Raw genomic sequence first — 16,188 nt, forward strand, 5'->3', positions numbered from 1 at the left:
ATGAACGAGCGTAATCAAATTAAAAGCAACCTCGGTAGTTGCATCGCGGCCGTTTGTACTCGACTCGCAAACAATCGCAACGATAAGAAGCACAGGAACGTCTGTTTAGGCTTTGTTTTTTTTGTTTTTATTATTATTTATAAAAACCAAAGAACTCAGAACTCTACAAATGAAACAACAACAACAACACCGCTGCCTTCACAGACGACATGGAACGAGCAGATAGCGGCAGACGAGTGGGGAGGGTGCGAGACCAGAGCCCACGTGAGGGACACTGAAACGCACGTGCGCCACCGACAACTGCGACTCGTGGACTGCAGCTCGATCCCCTGGAGGGTCAGGACGTACAACTCTAGCTAGCTACACGCGTCACCATCACACGGACACACACACAGGGCGATCCGCCCGCCTGCTGCGTTTGGTGAACACACTACATTTTAGATTGTGTCGGTGGTGTCTGAAGCTTTGATCGATGACCGTAGCGGCGAACAACAACTGATCCCTCAATCACACACACACACACTCTCGTCACCTACCCACGATACGCACGTGGGAATTGAACATTCTGTAAGGAGGCGGATATAGCAACCTCCCGGCAGATGTATGCCACGCCACCCAGAGTGTGAGCGCTCAAGCCCCTCTCGTCGCGTGCAGCTCCAGAGCACGTGGATGCATTGTGACGTCACCAAGTATGTCCGCCGTCGACTGCTGCTGCTGCTGCTACTGCTGCTCGCTATCGTGGCTCCGTTCTTTCAAGCTGCCGCTTCACTCCAATCGCGGACGCGTTCTCCGAATTGCGCAGGTTCTGGAGGGTTACGCACGCGCTTCGGTTGGCTGATCATGATCATCGTGTTATGGTGATCGGGAAAAGTGGCGCTTCGAGGTGAACAAAAATGCGGTTATCATCGACCGCGGTTTATTCCCAATGAGTGGCCTCCCCCAGCTTCATGTGACTCGGGTTGTTTTTTTTTTTCCTCCAGGAGTCAATATTGGGATGTGTGACCAAGTTTAATGTATTCATTGTTAAACGTTATAACCGAATAAAGTCTAAAAATGAATTATAATCAAGGCTGCGGAGACCTCAAATCTAAACGTCATGTGATCGGTTTGAAATTATGCGCCATTGATGTACCAAGATTCAAATGCATTTATAATCAATAACCACTGCTGCAATGCGATAGCTGTTTAACGGATGACGTGCGTCAACTGCGTTGCGTTTCCCTCGTCACGTGCAGCTTGGAGACGGCGGCCCCCTCGCTCGGAGCACCTCGATAGCGGTGGCCGATCACGCTCAGCGGACGTGCTTCGTGCTGCAAAGGCATCCAAATGGTCTGCACCTCCAGGGTGATGAATCACATTCGGACTCTCCCGTTAAAAGGGTGGCACTTCGGCCGCGACCACTGCAACAACAAACAAACAAAACCCCCCCCCACCAAGCACCGGTTCTGTTCACAAACGAATAATCACCGCCCCCACGTCACATTGACAAGAAGACGCTCCGTCCATCAGCCGCTTTCCACGCGTGTTCACACACGACGGGTACACGCGCGCGTGCGCGTAAATATATACAGCGAGCGGTAACGCACAATTTCACAAGCCACGTTTGCTGTGTAACTGAGGTAGGTCAGGGGTCACGTGAGTGAGCACGTGACGAGCGAGCACGCGGCGCGTCTCGCGGTGGCCGGCGGTCCTCCACCCACGACGCAGCCACAACGCGGTGGGGGAGGGGGGGAGCTGCAAGCGGCATTCACAACGACTCCGTCGGTAGCAGAACGACACTCGCGCGTGAGAAGCAGCTCTTGTTTAGAAACCTCGCCCACGATGCCATTTGGTCGCTCGGTGTGATCGTCGACATCGGTGACTCTGCTGGGAGTCACTCGGGCACACTTGCACCGACGGTATTGCGTTCTCCGAAAGCTCGGAAATCACGCAGCCATCCCGCGGTTGCCAAATGTCGGGAGTGAGAAGTCTTTCCTACGGCGGCGCACGGTGGCCGCGGGCCCCGAGATGAACGCGGGCCCCGGGGTCATCGCGCGAGTTTGAGGCCCTCAGCCATGGAATGCACTTCGAGCCATCGCATGGAATCCAGTTTCGCGTTTTGAATCTCTGTCAAAGCCAGGAAGGAGGGGCGTAGTCAGGAGAGAGACAGAGAGCGAACCACCCGCCCTGCATGGCTACAGAGTCTACGGGCTGTGGAAAGATAGGCCCTTTCAAGGATGTCAGATGAAGAATTGCTTTAAAATGTCCAGATGTTCCAAAGTGGCAGAGGGCTGCTCTGCTGCTGTTGGGGGAGTGCTACCAATGGGCATGGATGTGCTCTGTGTCTCGTCGCTGATGCCACCACTGGGACATTCGGCAGTCGGGATTCCAATGCAAAAATGCCCGACACCACCAAAGGCCAAATTCTGGCCTAAATATCCACGAGAAATCTCACGCGCGTTCGCGAAGTAGAGGTGGGTCTCAGAGCTCTGCGGCTCACGCACGCTCTCACGAAACAGTAGTGTGACATCAACGCTCAATACTTCCAAAAATAAAACTCTTAACAGCTCTAATCTGGCAACGACGCAAGGAGGACAAGCAGCAACGCAGCGTGCGCCGGGGCGATGGTGCACCGACTCGGGCTGCACACTCGTGGCCCCGTGGGTGAACACTCAGCGTGGGTGAACACTCGCGGCACCGCTGGTGGACACTCAGCCAGGACTCGAGGACTGGGAACTGCCCCGCGACCCTGGGGGTGTGTCCAGGCCTGGCTGCCCCCCTGGTGGTGTAGGAATAGTACAATCGTAACAATAGGAGTAATACTGATCTGCTTCACATTCAAACTCTGCGGCGCACTGTTGCTGCGGAACAACACGGAGACACCAACAATGCAATAAATAAGACGGGTGTTCGCTTGTTCACTTGCTGTGTGGGTAAATGCGGATTTCATCTCGTAGAGTGGTGTGCTCATCAGCAGGTTGTGGCCACAAAAGGCCAAACGCCGTTGGTAGCCCAGTGTTCCACTTCGCATTGTCGCGGCACTGCGGATGCGATGCCCAATCGAGGCTGTTCCTGTAACAACCTTCATCTTTGATTCATTTCACTGCCACAGCTCGTCCCAGGATGGGAACGTCGCGTGAACAGTGAAGTGAGCGACTCATATTGAGGGGACGTTAATCCCATTATATTCACCTGAACTTTGCAGTGCTCGGAGTGCAAACAAGGCTTCGTTGTAATCTTTGAAGTTGGTTCCTTTCAAATGTCTTAAATGTCTAAGGGCGATGAACCAATCATCCTGTTAACTTCCCATGAAACTGCGGGTATCTCTACCTCTGTGAATATACCTCGACAAGTAGAGGCTTGCACACAAACAAATCCGTGGGCTGGGTTCCGGATTCCAACGAGGCAAGGGCTCTGTACAATTGGCTGCAGCTTTTGCGTAGTCTCGAAACACGGATTTTACTCAGAACTTGTTCGGAATTAAGAAAAAAAACAACCCTCATGATTTTATCTCGCGCCGTTCTCACAACCCCCGAGGGATCGCGAGCAAAAGCTGGCAGGTCGCCAGGCGGCGAGGCGGCGCCGACAATCGTTCTGCAGTTCTCTACATATCAAGGTGTTTTCAGCCAAGTAGTGAGTGTGTACAGTCACGTGGGAGGAAACCGGAGCACGCGGAGGGACAGTGGACGTCTTCTGACAGACGCCACCGTCAGCTTCCGAAGGAATCACTGCGCGCACGCGGGGAAGACGACGCCGTGGAGTTACGATCACCAGGTCAGCCACAGTGGCGAGATGTTAACTACCTCGCCTGGCATGCAGGAGGTCGTGGGTTCGATCCCGACCCTGATGCCTGCTGTATATTTGGAGTTTGCGTGTCTCTCCCCGTGGTCGCGTGGATTTTTCTCTGGGTCCTCCAGTTTTCCCCCACGCGTTTAGAATCAACATCCCGCATTTAGAGTATTTGGCTGCTATCAATTTCCACGTTGTGAGCCACTTCGTCGGGCTGTCAATTGTGGCCAGGTCACTTCTGAAAAAAAGCTGTATAGCTCAGTGGGCCTTGTGAAATAAATAAAAATAAACATTGTTCCGTTTTTTTTAGTTCAGACGCCAGCTCCACAGGGAGCTGTGGAAGCGACTGCGCGATCCCAGCCCAGGTGATTTCGTAATCGTCTCATTGAAATGAGCGTCACCGGGAGGCATCGACGTGGAAGTTTTCCAGAGGCCGACTCGGGCAGCTGACAATCGACGACTCGGTGGAACCGCCGCCGTCCCTGCCTCGGCCGTGGCCACACCGAGCGTCGCAGGACTCTTGAAAGCAACAAAAACGGAGTAGAAACACGCCAGGGCTGGCTGCCGTGGGGACGACTCCCGGACCTCCGGGCTCCCGGGACCCCGTGACACGCGCCGCCCTCTCCCGTCCGCGAGGAGCGGGGGGGGGGGCCTCAGCGCCGCGCCGAGAGTCACGCTCAAGGCCAACGGAGCCCACACTAATACCGCGACTCGCGCTTCACAGACATTCTAAAGTGCGTTCGTCCAACTGCAATAAAACAAAATACTTCAGCCGTTTGTCACTTCAATTCACCGGTTGCACCGCGTGCGTTCACCCGAGCTAGCGGACATGGAAGTGGTGGGGGCGGGGGGGTAGGCGATCCATAAAGTCCGCTACGCATCTTCTGGACTCCTCCAGCGTGATCGGGTGTGAATGTGCTTCGTGAATGCAACGCAACGCAGGGCGCAGCCGCTCCCCGTGCCAGGGAGAGTGACCCGGACGCGGGGGGGGGGGGGATCCCATTGCCTGCCGGGGGGTTCAGCTGCGGCGGGGGGTTCCCACCACTCGACGACGTTATCGGGGTTTGTTGTTTATATCGATGTATATATGTGTGTGTATATATGTTTTAAACCCGGGGTCAAAAGCGTCGTGCGGGTGACAACTGCCGTAGAACGAGGTGCAAGCAGGCACTCGACGCCCCTCGGCCGGACCCTCGGGCTCCTTGGCATGGAGGCCGCGCTGCCGCTGTGCGTGCCTCCAGCACGGCGGAGGCACGGCGGAGGCACGGCGCGTGCGGGTCGCAGCCCGAACGCTGTCGGCCAATCCGGGGGACGACGCACTGCCCTGTGCGTGTCCGTGAGTCCGCACGTGTTCGTGTGTGTGCGCGTGCGTGCAAACCGTCGCCTCTTTCACAATAAAATAACACTGCTCGCAACACGCGCGAGACACGACGTGACGCCGTTCCCTCCGCGCCCACCCCACGAAAATCCACGTCGCGTACAACTTTGGTCAGGGACTGTCCACTGCTACCCTATCGCTCCGCCGCACCTCGTCCCGACCGCCGACGCCGCCGCCGAGGGTTTCGCGACTTTACACGGGGGCGGCGGCCGAGAGCCTCGCGACTCCCCGACTTGTGTCGGCATCCACGGCAACAACAACAACCCACAGGAGCAGCGCACGGGGGCAACGGCAGCACCAACCAAGGTGGCCGCCGCGACCCCAGTGAAGTAGCCCCACACGAGCAGAACGGCGGTTCTGCTACCAGAGACTCTGTTCTCGGGAAGTTGGACAGAGTGTAGCTGTCGTTGCAAGCCTCCAATCGCAGTAGTAGCAGCGGCGGCGGCGGCAGCGGCGATGTAGCGGCGAGTCTGAGGCTCGTGCTGAGCGGACCCAGCCATCGCAAATTGCTGCATCAAGTTCCGCCAATCTCAGTTCGAACTTGTGGAATGACAATACTGCTTGCTACACATTGACCCGGGAAAGCCACCCCTGAGTCTGCATGCTCTGTTTCTCAAGAGGGTCCTGCTCCATTGCGATGTTTGGCCAGCACCGATGACATCGATTGCGTTTAGTTGTTCGAGGAAAGCAGAGAACCCGGAGGAAACCCGTGCAGAACAAGGCGAGTGCTTACAAACTCCACGCAGAAAAGCATCCCGAGTTGGGAATCGAACCCAGGGTGTTCTTGCTGCGGGGCACGAGTGGCGCCGCGCTCGGCAGAAGCTACCACACCCACAGAGTGTGGGCTCAGCACAGTCACGAATCATTATCATTGAATCCATGCAGTGCCGGGCACGGCACGGGTTCAACACGACGGAGATAAATTACAAACTCAGCCTTCACGGCCACTCTCCCGCGTTATTAACACCTACCACACAGGACACCGCGAATTGCCAGCACACCTACCTACCTAGCTAGGCGACTAAACGAACCGTCGTACCGAATAGAACGCTGTAAAAAGCTCGCCGCGAAGGTGAGAATCGCCGCGCTTGCAACGAGAATGACTTGGTGAGGACCTCTGCGGCACGGAGAGGCGTCGCACAGGACCGCGGCTCTGCGCTTGGCCTCTCGCCGCTCGCCGTTGCTTGAGGCGCCACTCGGAGGGGCTGGGGGCGCTGGCTTTGTGACTGGGCTCGGTATCCGCTCCGGCAGTGCCGCGGCCGCTGTGACATTGTCCGGCGGTGGCGGCGCGCTTTGCCACTTGTCGCGGAGGTTCAGGGTTTGATCCCGCAGGGCGGCACCGGTTGACGCTGCTGCGGGCGTGAGCAGTGTGAACCGGAGTAAAATAGTCCGTGCGGTCGGCTTAACGGCGGGCGTTAAAGATCTGGCGACGTCGTTGGAACAGCGCAGGCCGTGGCGCACCGGGGTCACGGTCCAAATTTGCCAGATATGAAAAATGTCTCCTGCAAACTATCCAACTGGGATCACACACAACAACAGCAGCAGCAACAACATCGCCCCCCCCCCCCCCCCCCCCACGATTGTGAAACTACAGCAGCCTGCGTCTACGACACACAGCGGCACTTTCCGGTGTGAGCCTTTTGCTCTGTAAGAACGGCGCGATTTCCAAATATGCTCGACGATTATGAGCGTTGCTGTTGTTGTTGCTGTTTTTGTGCGCGAGGCGTTGAGGTCTGGGTATGGAGACGTGATCGAGCGGCCTCCTCTTGGGCAGCAAAGGCCGAGCCGCCGAGCAAGGGCCGCGGGCAGCGACGGCACAGAGGCGGGCGCCCAGAGCCTGTCTGCATCGTCGCTGCTGCCTGCGGACTTGTCTGTGGCAGGGCAACGAGGATCGCCGTAACTCTAGATCGACGTCGTCATCACTCTGAGATCTCGTGTTCTCCGCTGGCTTCACGTCCTGAGATGAAGCGTTCGGGTTCACGCTCGCACCACGGCGCGAGCCCTTCGTGTCAGCGAATGGCCGTGGCAACGGGTATCAAGGAGCTATTTCTGAGATCTCCTTCTCAAGCGACTCCCGGTCCCACGCAATAAAGGGGATGGTGAAGCCGACGTTCCCCGATCCTCCGAGATGCTGGAATGTATCCACGTCGCAGCGGAGCCAGAGCGGCTGCGGTGGCTCCTGTAAAAGGAACGCAAAGCCGCCCGAGACTCCTCGAGCAAAAGCCAGGGAATGCGGAGGAAGCCCCATCCCCCGTCTCTCAATTCCCCGCAACGGCGGCGTGAACAACCCCGCCGGGGCCTTTTGGGTCTGCAAGTGTCCGCCTCACGTGCGGGCCACGCGCTCTTTGGTGACGCAACCAGGGCGACTGCCGGGAACAAATGCGATGAAGAATAGAACCGGCGAGCCGTTCCCGCAGACCCCCCCGCACCACCACCCCCGGCGTGAGCTCGCGGCGGAGGTGAACTTCGGGTTGGGGGGCGAGGGGGAGACTGCGCGGGGAGCAGGGGGGGGGGGTCACATTTTGGAAACATTTTCGCCGCCGTGAGCTGCAGCGACAGAAACACTTGAGCTCGGTGAAACGAACGTAAGCGTTTGTTGCTGTTTTTTTTCTTTGACGGTTGCTGTACATTTGTTATGCAGACGAAGTGTGCAAAATTACAGCACCCCCACAACATCGCCCCACACCCTTGCATTGTAGTTCATGACAGCCGCTTTGCATCCCGCCGACCGACGGAGGTCTCTCCCACGCCATATGGGTCACGGGAGGGGGGGGGGGCTTTCGACCGTACTTCACCACGCCGGTCAGCGCGGGTTGAAGAGAGGAGGGGGAATCGAACGCAGCTCAGCACGCCAACCGCTTGTCCCGCCGCTCCACCGGGGACCGTTAACTACGTCGGATTCATCGACGTCTCGGTTGCGAATAATGAGAGAGGCGTTGCGGTGGGTAGTAACGGACACATGGCGTCACGTCGCAAGTCCACGTTGCCGTGGCGCTCGGAAGGGTCGATCACGGTCGACTGTGGGGTATGGCAGAAGGAAGGAAGCGATGGCGAAGCTGCGGCCCCACTAGCGGCTCACCCCGTGTTCCCACGTTTACCCCGTCGGCCGAGTCCCGACCCGAACGACCCCCGCGGTCCCCACCCCTCCCCCCCACCCTCAGCGCGCTGCCATGCCGCGCGTTGGCATCGCCGTCACGGAGGCCTCACCGCACCCACGCCAGGTGCCCGCGGAGCAGATGACACAATCGTTCGCTCGCGACGAGCCGAGAGAGAGAGAGAGTCGGTGCAACTCTGGCAGCTCTCCTTAAAACGGACGAACAAATGGTGGTGACGATGATGATAATAACACTTCAGGATAAGGCATTTCTTCAGAGTAGAGAGCGAATGCGAGTTGCGATTCACAGTCGCGAGGCTCCGGCGTCCTGCAAAGCCACGCGGGAGACCGCGACGACCGCGTCGTGGTCGGCCAGTGCCCACCTCTCTCTCTCTCTCTCCGCTCTGAAGGGGCCACTGCCCCGGGCGTGCCCCTCGCCCCGCCGTGCGGCGAGGAAGCTGCCCTCCGTCGACCACGGCGGGGACAGCGCTTGCGTGCCCCGGGCCACCCGTCGCGCGTCTCGGCGGCATCACGTTGAAAGCGGGTGGGGGGTAGCGAGGTGGGGGGGCGGGCGGACTCAGTTGACGCCGAGCTCGTGTCCGTCCTCCATGAAGCGAGCGAAGCGGTGGCTCAGCGTGGCCTCCAGCGCCCGCGCCGGCTCCGTGCCCACGCCGTACGCCGTCATGGCCGGCATCTCCTCCTCATCCGCGTCGTCCTCCTCCTCCTCCCTGCGCTCGCGCCCGGGGCTGGGCCCGCGCGGCTCCTCCTGGAGGCACGGCGGGCTCCCGGTGCCGCTGCTGCCGCTGCCGCCACCTCCGCCGTCGTCACCGCGGTCGTCGTCGTCGCCGCGGTCGTCGTCGCCGCTCCCCGCGTCCTCGCGAGCGTCCGGGGCGGCGGCGAGATCGTCCGAGCCGGTGCCGGCCAGCGACGGGGCCAGCCGAGGTGGAGGCATTGACGTGGGCGGCACCGCCGACCCGGCCACGACCCCGACGCGCTCCGCGGCGCTCGGCCCGCCGGCGAGGCGCAGGAACGCCGGGGGAGCTCCTCCTCCTCCAACGCCGCTCAACGACAAGAACGCGCCGGGCGGCGCCGGGCCTCCGTTCTGGATGACGGAGATCTCGTTCGGCTTGAGGACCGACGCCGCCGCCCCCCCCGGTGGCGCGGGGCCGTGGTGCTGGGCGGCCATCGCGCCGTTGGCCATGGCGGCCGCGGCCGCGTACTGGTTCCAGAAGGCGGCGTCCGTGGCGGCCTGGCGCGCCGCGTGGAACTCCTTCAGCTGGAAGACGTCCGGGAACTTGGAGGCGTCGGCGGCGCCGCCGAGGAGGGCGGCGGCGGGAGAGTCGAGGGAGAGGCGGCGGCCTCGCCTCTGCGGGGCGCTGTTCCACATGTGCGTTCCCATGTGCACCTGCGGGGCGGCGGCACGCGCGTTAGGCACGCACGCACAGGCGGGACCGCTCGGCCGCACGCAAACGACCCTCGCCGGCCCACCACCCGACGCGTCCCTCCCCATCCCTGCCCATCCCAGCTCCCCATCCCCCGCGAGCGCGACACGGGCCCGCCCGCCCGCGCCCCCTGCCCTGGCCCGCACGCACCTTGAGGTTGCCCTTGGTGGTGAAGGCCCGTCCGCACACGTTGCAGGCGAAGGGCTTCTCCCCGGTGTGCGTGCGCTCGTGGATCTGCAGGGCGCTCGACGACGAGAACGGCTTGCCGCACGTCAGGCACGTGTGCTGCTTGCTGGAGCGGCGCGGCGCGGCCGGCGGAGGGGGGCCCTGCGGCGGCGGCTGGTGGTGGTGCTGGTGGTGCGGGTGGTGGTGGTGCTGGTGGTGCTGGTGGTGGTGGTGCTGCTGGTGGTGCGGGTGGGGGTGCGGGTGGGAGTGAGAGGGGTGCAGGCCTCCTAGCGGGGGCAGGCTGTGAGCGGGGCCTGGGCCCCCATCTCGACCGCTCAGCCTCAGGAAGGACTCCTCCATCTTGAAGAAGGCGGGCGAAGGCATGAACTTCAGGCCTGGTGAAAACACGGACGCGGGGAAAGACAGCGACTTCACTCAGGGATTGAGCCTGGGTCACGAACGTGCACGTACACACGCACCTACACGCGTGCAATCACACCCACATTTGTGTAACTCGGGATACGTGTCTATAAAATAACAAAGAGATCCCCTGTATAACCTTAAGAGACTGTTGGGGCAAGTGCCGATAGCGACTACCTAAAAGGCCAGAACGGCACGCGAGGGGGTGGGTGGCTGCACCATGCCCGGCCGCCTGTGTTTCCCTAGTGGCGATGTTTTTTCGCACCACACCAGGTACTCAATTGAGGCTGAGTAGACCTAGGGGAGGCTCAGAACCGGTTCAGATACTGATGTTGGCCGTGAGCGGGAACCTGGGCCGCCTGGTTAGTAACGCAGCGCGCTATCCACTACACACACACACTACGCATGCACTGAACACAAACACACACGACAACAATTGCCACGTTACGTATGTATGTATATTGAACTTTGCGTAGCCAACCGTGCTAATCGGAGATGTACGCCGCGTGACAATTTATTTGTTGGAGGGTTCCTCATGACACAAATCTAGTCGGATAAAAACGTGGCCTTGCCCAAAATTCCAGTTGTTTAATCATTGGCTGTGAGAACCACAACGCCATTAAGTCGACGTGCGCTGCCCAAAAGCCTCGCCAGATGGGAGCGCGGGCGACAGTGGCGTCGGCGTGTCGCCCCGACCCACCTTGCTCCTTGAAGGGCAGCAGCATGCTGAGCGCGTCGTCACGGAACATCATCTTGCCGAAGCCGGCGGGGAGGAAGCCGAACGAGGCATCGCTCAAGAAGGGCGGCGAGCGCTTCTCCTCCGGCTCGGGCTTCACTTTCACCGCCGGCGCCGGCTTCTCGTCGGCCGCGTGCGGAGCGAACGGCGCCGCCTTCCCGATGTCGGCCGTGGCCCAGTGCAGGCTCGGGGGCGACAGCACGTGGAAGGAAGACGCCGACTCGGGCGTCGCCGGACTCCCGCCGCCCCGGTGATCTTCCACCCCCACTCCTCCGCCGCCGCCGTCGTCGTTGTCGTCGGCGCCGTCGTTGTCGTCGTTGTCCCGGGACTGCCGGTTCAGCGCCGACTCCACCAGCCTCATCTGGTTCTCGAGCGTCGCCAGGCCCGGGGCGGCGGCGGACGACGCCGGCCGCGGCGGCGGCGGCGTCCCCTCGGCCGGCGAGGGCGCGGGGCCCTGGCCCGCGTCCTCGCCGCACTCCTCTGCCTCCATGTCGTCGGCGTCTCCACCGAGGCTCTCCGCGTCGTCGCGGTCCTCGAAGGGCGAGCGGGCGTCGCCGGGCTCGGGCAGCGGGTTGAGCGGGATCTGGCCGCCCACGTGCATGCGCACGTGCTGCTGCAGCACCACGGCGTCGGAGAAGCCCTTCTGGCAGATGGGGCACGAGTGCAGGGCGTGCAGCGGCGACGGCTTGGCGCGGTGGACGTCGTGGTGCGTCTTGAGGTTGCCCTTGGTGGTGAAGGCGCGGCCGCACACCTTGCACTTGTGCGGCCGCTCACCCGTGTGCGTGCGGTGGTGCATCTTGAGCGCGCTCGGGCAGCTGAGCACGCGGTGGCACACGCCGCACCGGTTGGGGTCGCCCGTCGCCTCGCGGTCGATGGTCTCCACGAGCCTCTGCAGCTTGGACGTCTCCGAGGCGTGCGCCGCGTCCAGGTAGCTCTCGCTCACGAACGGGAACTTGCATTCGAACGCCTCCGAAGAGACGGACAGGAAGCGGGCGGCGGCCGACGGCTCGTCGCGGGCCGGCCTGGCGGCCGCGGGGCCTCCCCGCGGCATGCCCGGCGGGTCGTCCTCCTCCTCGTCGTGCCGCGCCGCGTCCGATGCCTGACCCCGGCGGCCCGGCGACCCCGAAGCCCGGTCGCCGCCCCGCGGCGGCGAATCGAGGCCCGTGGCCGCGTCGCTCACGGGAGGGGAGAGCGTGCGGGGGCAGCCGCCGCGGGTGCCAGGGGAGCCGGGCCGGTCCTGCTGCTGCTGCTGCTGCGGCGGCGGGCCCAGCTTGGTCTCCGCCAGCCAGAGCGACGGGGAGGACGAGGAGGAGCTGCCAGAGGGCGGCTCGGGCGGCACGGACATCCCGTAGGGGATGCCCGTGCTCGTCTGCACGCCGTCCAGGTGCTCGGGCACGGGGAAGGGGTTCATCTGGATGTGCGGGTAGCGGTCCTTGTGCCGCTGGAAGTGGACCTTGAGGTTGCCCTTGGTGGAGAAGCGGTTGCCGCAGATGTTGCACTTGAAGGGGCGCTCGCCCGTGTGCGAGCGCAGGTGGATCTGCAGCGCGCTCTCGCTGCCGAACACCTTCGAGCAGAACTTGCACTTGTGGCGGAAGAAGCTCTCCTCCGCCGCAGCCTTCGCCTCCGCCGAGCCCTTGACGGCCACCGCGGGGGTCTTGGCGTTGCCGACGAGCTTCGACAGCGAGTTGTCGGTGACCATCGCCACCGCCGCCATGCCGCTGAGCGGGCTGGGGAAGATCCCGCCCGAGTTCGCGAAGGACTGCGTCAGCTGGGGGCCAAACAGGCCCAGGCCGGAGGAGGCGCCGAACAGGCCGAGTCCATGGCCGAGGGAGGCCGCGGAGGCGAGGCCCGCGCGGGGGCTCAGGGGCCGCGAGGAGGCCGCGCCGCCGCCGGCGCTGCTGCTCGTGCCGACCGGCGAGCCGGCGCGGCGCGACCGGGCGCTCTGCGGCGTCGCCGCCCCGGGGCCCGCGCCGTCGGCGGCGCCGGCGCTCCGAGGCACCGGCTGCCGGGAGCTGGGGAAGCTGGCGTTCTGGCTCGCCACGGCGTGCGCCTCCGACACGCGCCGGCCCGGGTGCGACGCCGGGGACGCGAGGCCGAGCGACTCGGAGGGCCGCCGGCCCAGCAGCTCGGAGGCCAGGGCCACGTGGCCGGCCAGCGCCTGCGAGTCCGAGAGCCGCCGGCTGATCTGCGACGACAGCGCCATGACGGGACCCACGTGCAGCGACCCAAACACGCTATGCGGCGCCAGCAGCGCCAGCTGGCCCCTCAGCTGCTCCAGCAGGTGCAGCTGGTGCATCTGCTGCTGCTGCAGGGCGGTCAGCTGCTCCAGGATGAGCGGGAACGTCATGGTGGCGCCGGGGCCGGCGGCCGCGGCCGACGCGACGCCGCGCTCCGCGTCCTCGTCGGCGGAGTCCGTCTCGCCGGCACACGGCTCCGAGATCTGCGCCACCGCCACCCTCGTGCCCAGCAGTGCCTCCAGGGTGACGCCGCCGCCGCCGGCCCCACGTCTGGACGCCGACGCCGGCGGCAGCGCCGTCACCTCCGCTCCTCCGTCCACCTCCATCTTCTCCTCCGCGTCGCCCCCCCGCCCCTCGCCGTCGTCAGCCTCCTCCAGCTCGTCGTTGCGCCCCTCCCCCTCCTCCCCCTCCTCTTCCTCCTCCTCCTCCCCACACCCGTCGTCCTCCTCCTCGCCACCCTCCCGCTCCTCCTCCTCCTCCTCGCCGTCCGGACCGCCCGTTTCACCGCGGCCGGGTGCCCCCGCCGCCGCCGTGGCCTGGCCGCCGAGGGCCTCAGCGAGGGCGGCGTCAGGGCCGGGCGGCGCCTCCGCGGGGGGCGGGCGGCGCGAAGCCGAACAGGCCAGGCGGTGGCGCAGGAAGTCGGAGAGGTCGGCGATCTCCGTGCCGCATGCCCCGCACGAGTGGGCGCCGCCGCCGCCCCCCGGCACTGCCGGCGCCGCCGCCGCCGGCGCCGCCGCCGGTTCCGAAGTGGCGCCGCACAGCGATGGCGGCGGGTGCGGGAGCGGCGACGACGACGACGGAGGGTCGTCCTCCATCACCACATCTGCGGCACAGCGACGGCACGGGGAGCGTGAGCGCGGTGGTGGATGATGGCGATGATCAATGTCGTCATCATAACTCTCACTCTGTCACCATTGCTGCTTTGGGAGGCTTTCATCCAACGCACCGTTCACCGACTCACCGCTCACCGACGCAGTGCTCACCGACGCAACACTCACTGATGCACAGGGCTCACGATCAGCTACTCGTTCACGTGCACAGCACTGAACGTCGAGCGACCAGCAACAGGCAGCACTGTTAACGTATTGCTTGGATTTAGCAAGCTTAGAGGAGATTTGGAAAAGAGTCAATGTCCTGTTGTAGGGAATAGTGGATTGTAGTTCATGGGGAAATAGCAGAACCACTTGGGAGCCACAGGGGAGCCACAGGGGAGCCACAGGGGAGCCACAGGGGAGTCACAGGGGAGCCACAGGGGAGCCACAGGGGAGTCACAGGGGAGCCACAGGGGAGCCACAGGGGAGTCACAGGGGAGCCACAAGGGAGCCACCGGGGAGCCACAGGGGAGCCACCGGGGAGCCACAGGGGAGTCACAGGGGAGCCACAGGGGAGTCACAGGGGAGTCACAGGGGAGCCACAGGGGAGTCACAGGGGAGCCACAGGGGAGCCCACCGGGGAGCCACAGGGGAGCCACAGGGGAGCCACAGGAGAGCCAAGCAGCCATCTGGCTTCATCACCGCGCTGCGCTGGTGTGGTGGGCGCCGTACAGGTGCCAGTGGCCGTCGGCACGCGGCTCATTCCATCCCCATTACTCTGTCCCAGGTCATCATCCGTGATGTCGCACCAGCTGTTAACGTTTTAAGAAATGTATTAACCTTTAATAATGAAAATAATCTAATCAGGCTTACCATTACGGCCCAGATGAAGGTTAGTGACACATCTGTCAATATATTTTACTAACATCGCCTGTTAATATCTTTTCCTAATTGCTTAAACATGCGCCAACGGATCGATGGTTTCAAATTTGATAAATAAAGGGCAATTGATCCATATATTTTTTTCTCATTACCCTACACTCAGACACACTTGCCCCATCATCCCAGGTCAATTATTGGGCAATCCAAAAAAATAAATGGCGCAATAAACAAATGAAAGTGCGCACGACGAACGATCTTCGATAAAGTGCATCCTCAGGGCGGCGCGCGTTGCACCCCGGCGCCGTTCGCGAGCCCAGCCAAGGACGCGGCGGCACGCGGTGGCCTGCTAACGCCGACGGCCGCGGGGTGGTTCCAAGCTCTCGGCCGAGTCGACCGAAGGGCGGACCGAGCCAGGTTCACGTTGTAGGGGTACAGGAGGTCATGGGTTCGATTACAGCCCTGACGCCCGCGGTATATTTGGAGTTTGTATGTTTCTCTCTCCCTCCCCGTGGTCGCGTGGATTTTTCTCCAGGTCCTCCGGTTTGTCCTTCCACATTAAGAATCGGTGTGCGTTTAGAGTTTAGACATTTTCACGTGAAAAGCCACTTCGTTGAACTATCAATTGTGGCCAGGTTCCTTCCCAGAAAGAGCTGCAAAATAAAACCATTGTTTAGTTGAGATGGTGCAATTGCCACGTGGGGCTTGTTTCCTAACTCTCTGTGCACCGGGCCCCCGTGCAAAATTCGGCCGTCAATTATTACTCCAACGGAGCTTCCCCACTTGGCATCGTCACCATGAAACCCCACGCGACCTGAATTCCACGCAATCACGGAGAGCTGCGAATGCCCCCCACGTCTCCGGATCTCCGTGCACTTTGGGCAAACGTCGACAAGGAGCAGCCGCTCCGTGCCGCGCGCCGCAGCGACGTTCTCTGCGCGACGCTCTCTCAATCGCGGTTAAACGCCACTCCCCTGTGTGGCCCTTCACTTCTGCGATAAAATGTCAAAGGTGCGGCCATGTACAGCAATGTATCGCTCAGGCCATCCTCGCCAGAATGACCTCCAACGAGAGGAAGCCCCAGAGAGAGCCCCTCTAGCCTTCCGCGAGGGAGGAGCGAAAGCAGCTATTGGGCCTTCTTGCTTCCACGGTGGCCAGGCGTCCTGGAAGGAGAGGTGGGTGTACCCGCACTTTACCCCACCACACGGGACCGACCCAAGTTTTACTAACTAGATAGACAGAGGTGAGGACATTCAA

At 62.2% G+C, this 16,188-nt stretch overlaps 2 protein-coding genes across 2 annotated transcripts in view; both read right to left on the reverse strand.

Annotated features, from left to right (window-relative positions):
- PDCD5 (programmed cell death 5) overlaps positions 1-16,188 on the reverse strand; it is a 483,454-nt gene that overhangs the window by 166,758 nt on the left and 300,508 nt on the right. The window lies entirely within an intron of this gene.
- The window catches only part of LOC133354857 (sal-like protein 3), a 95,169-nt gene continuing 79,140 nt past the window's right edge, over positions 160-16,188 (reverse strand). The window contains exons 2-5 of the mRNA XM_061572010.1: positions 13,759-14,063; positions 10,968-13,611; positions 9,833-10,242; positions 160-9,645 (exon numbers count right to left, since the gene is read on the reverse strand). Of these exons, the coding sequence (XP_061427994.1) occupies positions 8,818-9,645; positions 9,833-10,242; positions 10,968-13,611; positions 13,759-14,063 (4,187 nt within the window). The 3' untranslated portion in view covers positions 160-8,817. The remainder of the gene's footprint in view (positions 9,646-9,832; positions 10,243-10,967; positions 13,612-13,758; positions 14,064-16,188) is intronic.

The sequence above is a fragment of the Lethenteron reissneri genome, chromosome 49 (assembly GCF_015708825.2).
Source record: "Lethenteron reissneri isolate LAM-NWPU_2019-01 chromosome 49, ASM1570882v1, whole genome shotgun sequence".
In the NCBI taxonomy this organism is placed as follows: Eukaryota; Metazoa; Chordata; class Hyperoartia; order Petromyzontiformes; family Petromyzontidae; genus Lethenteron; species Lethenteron reissneri.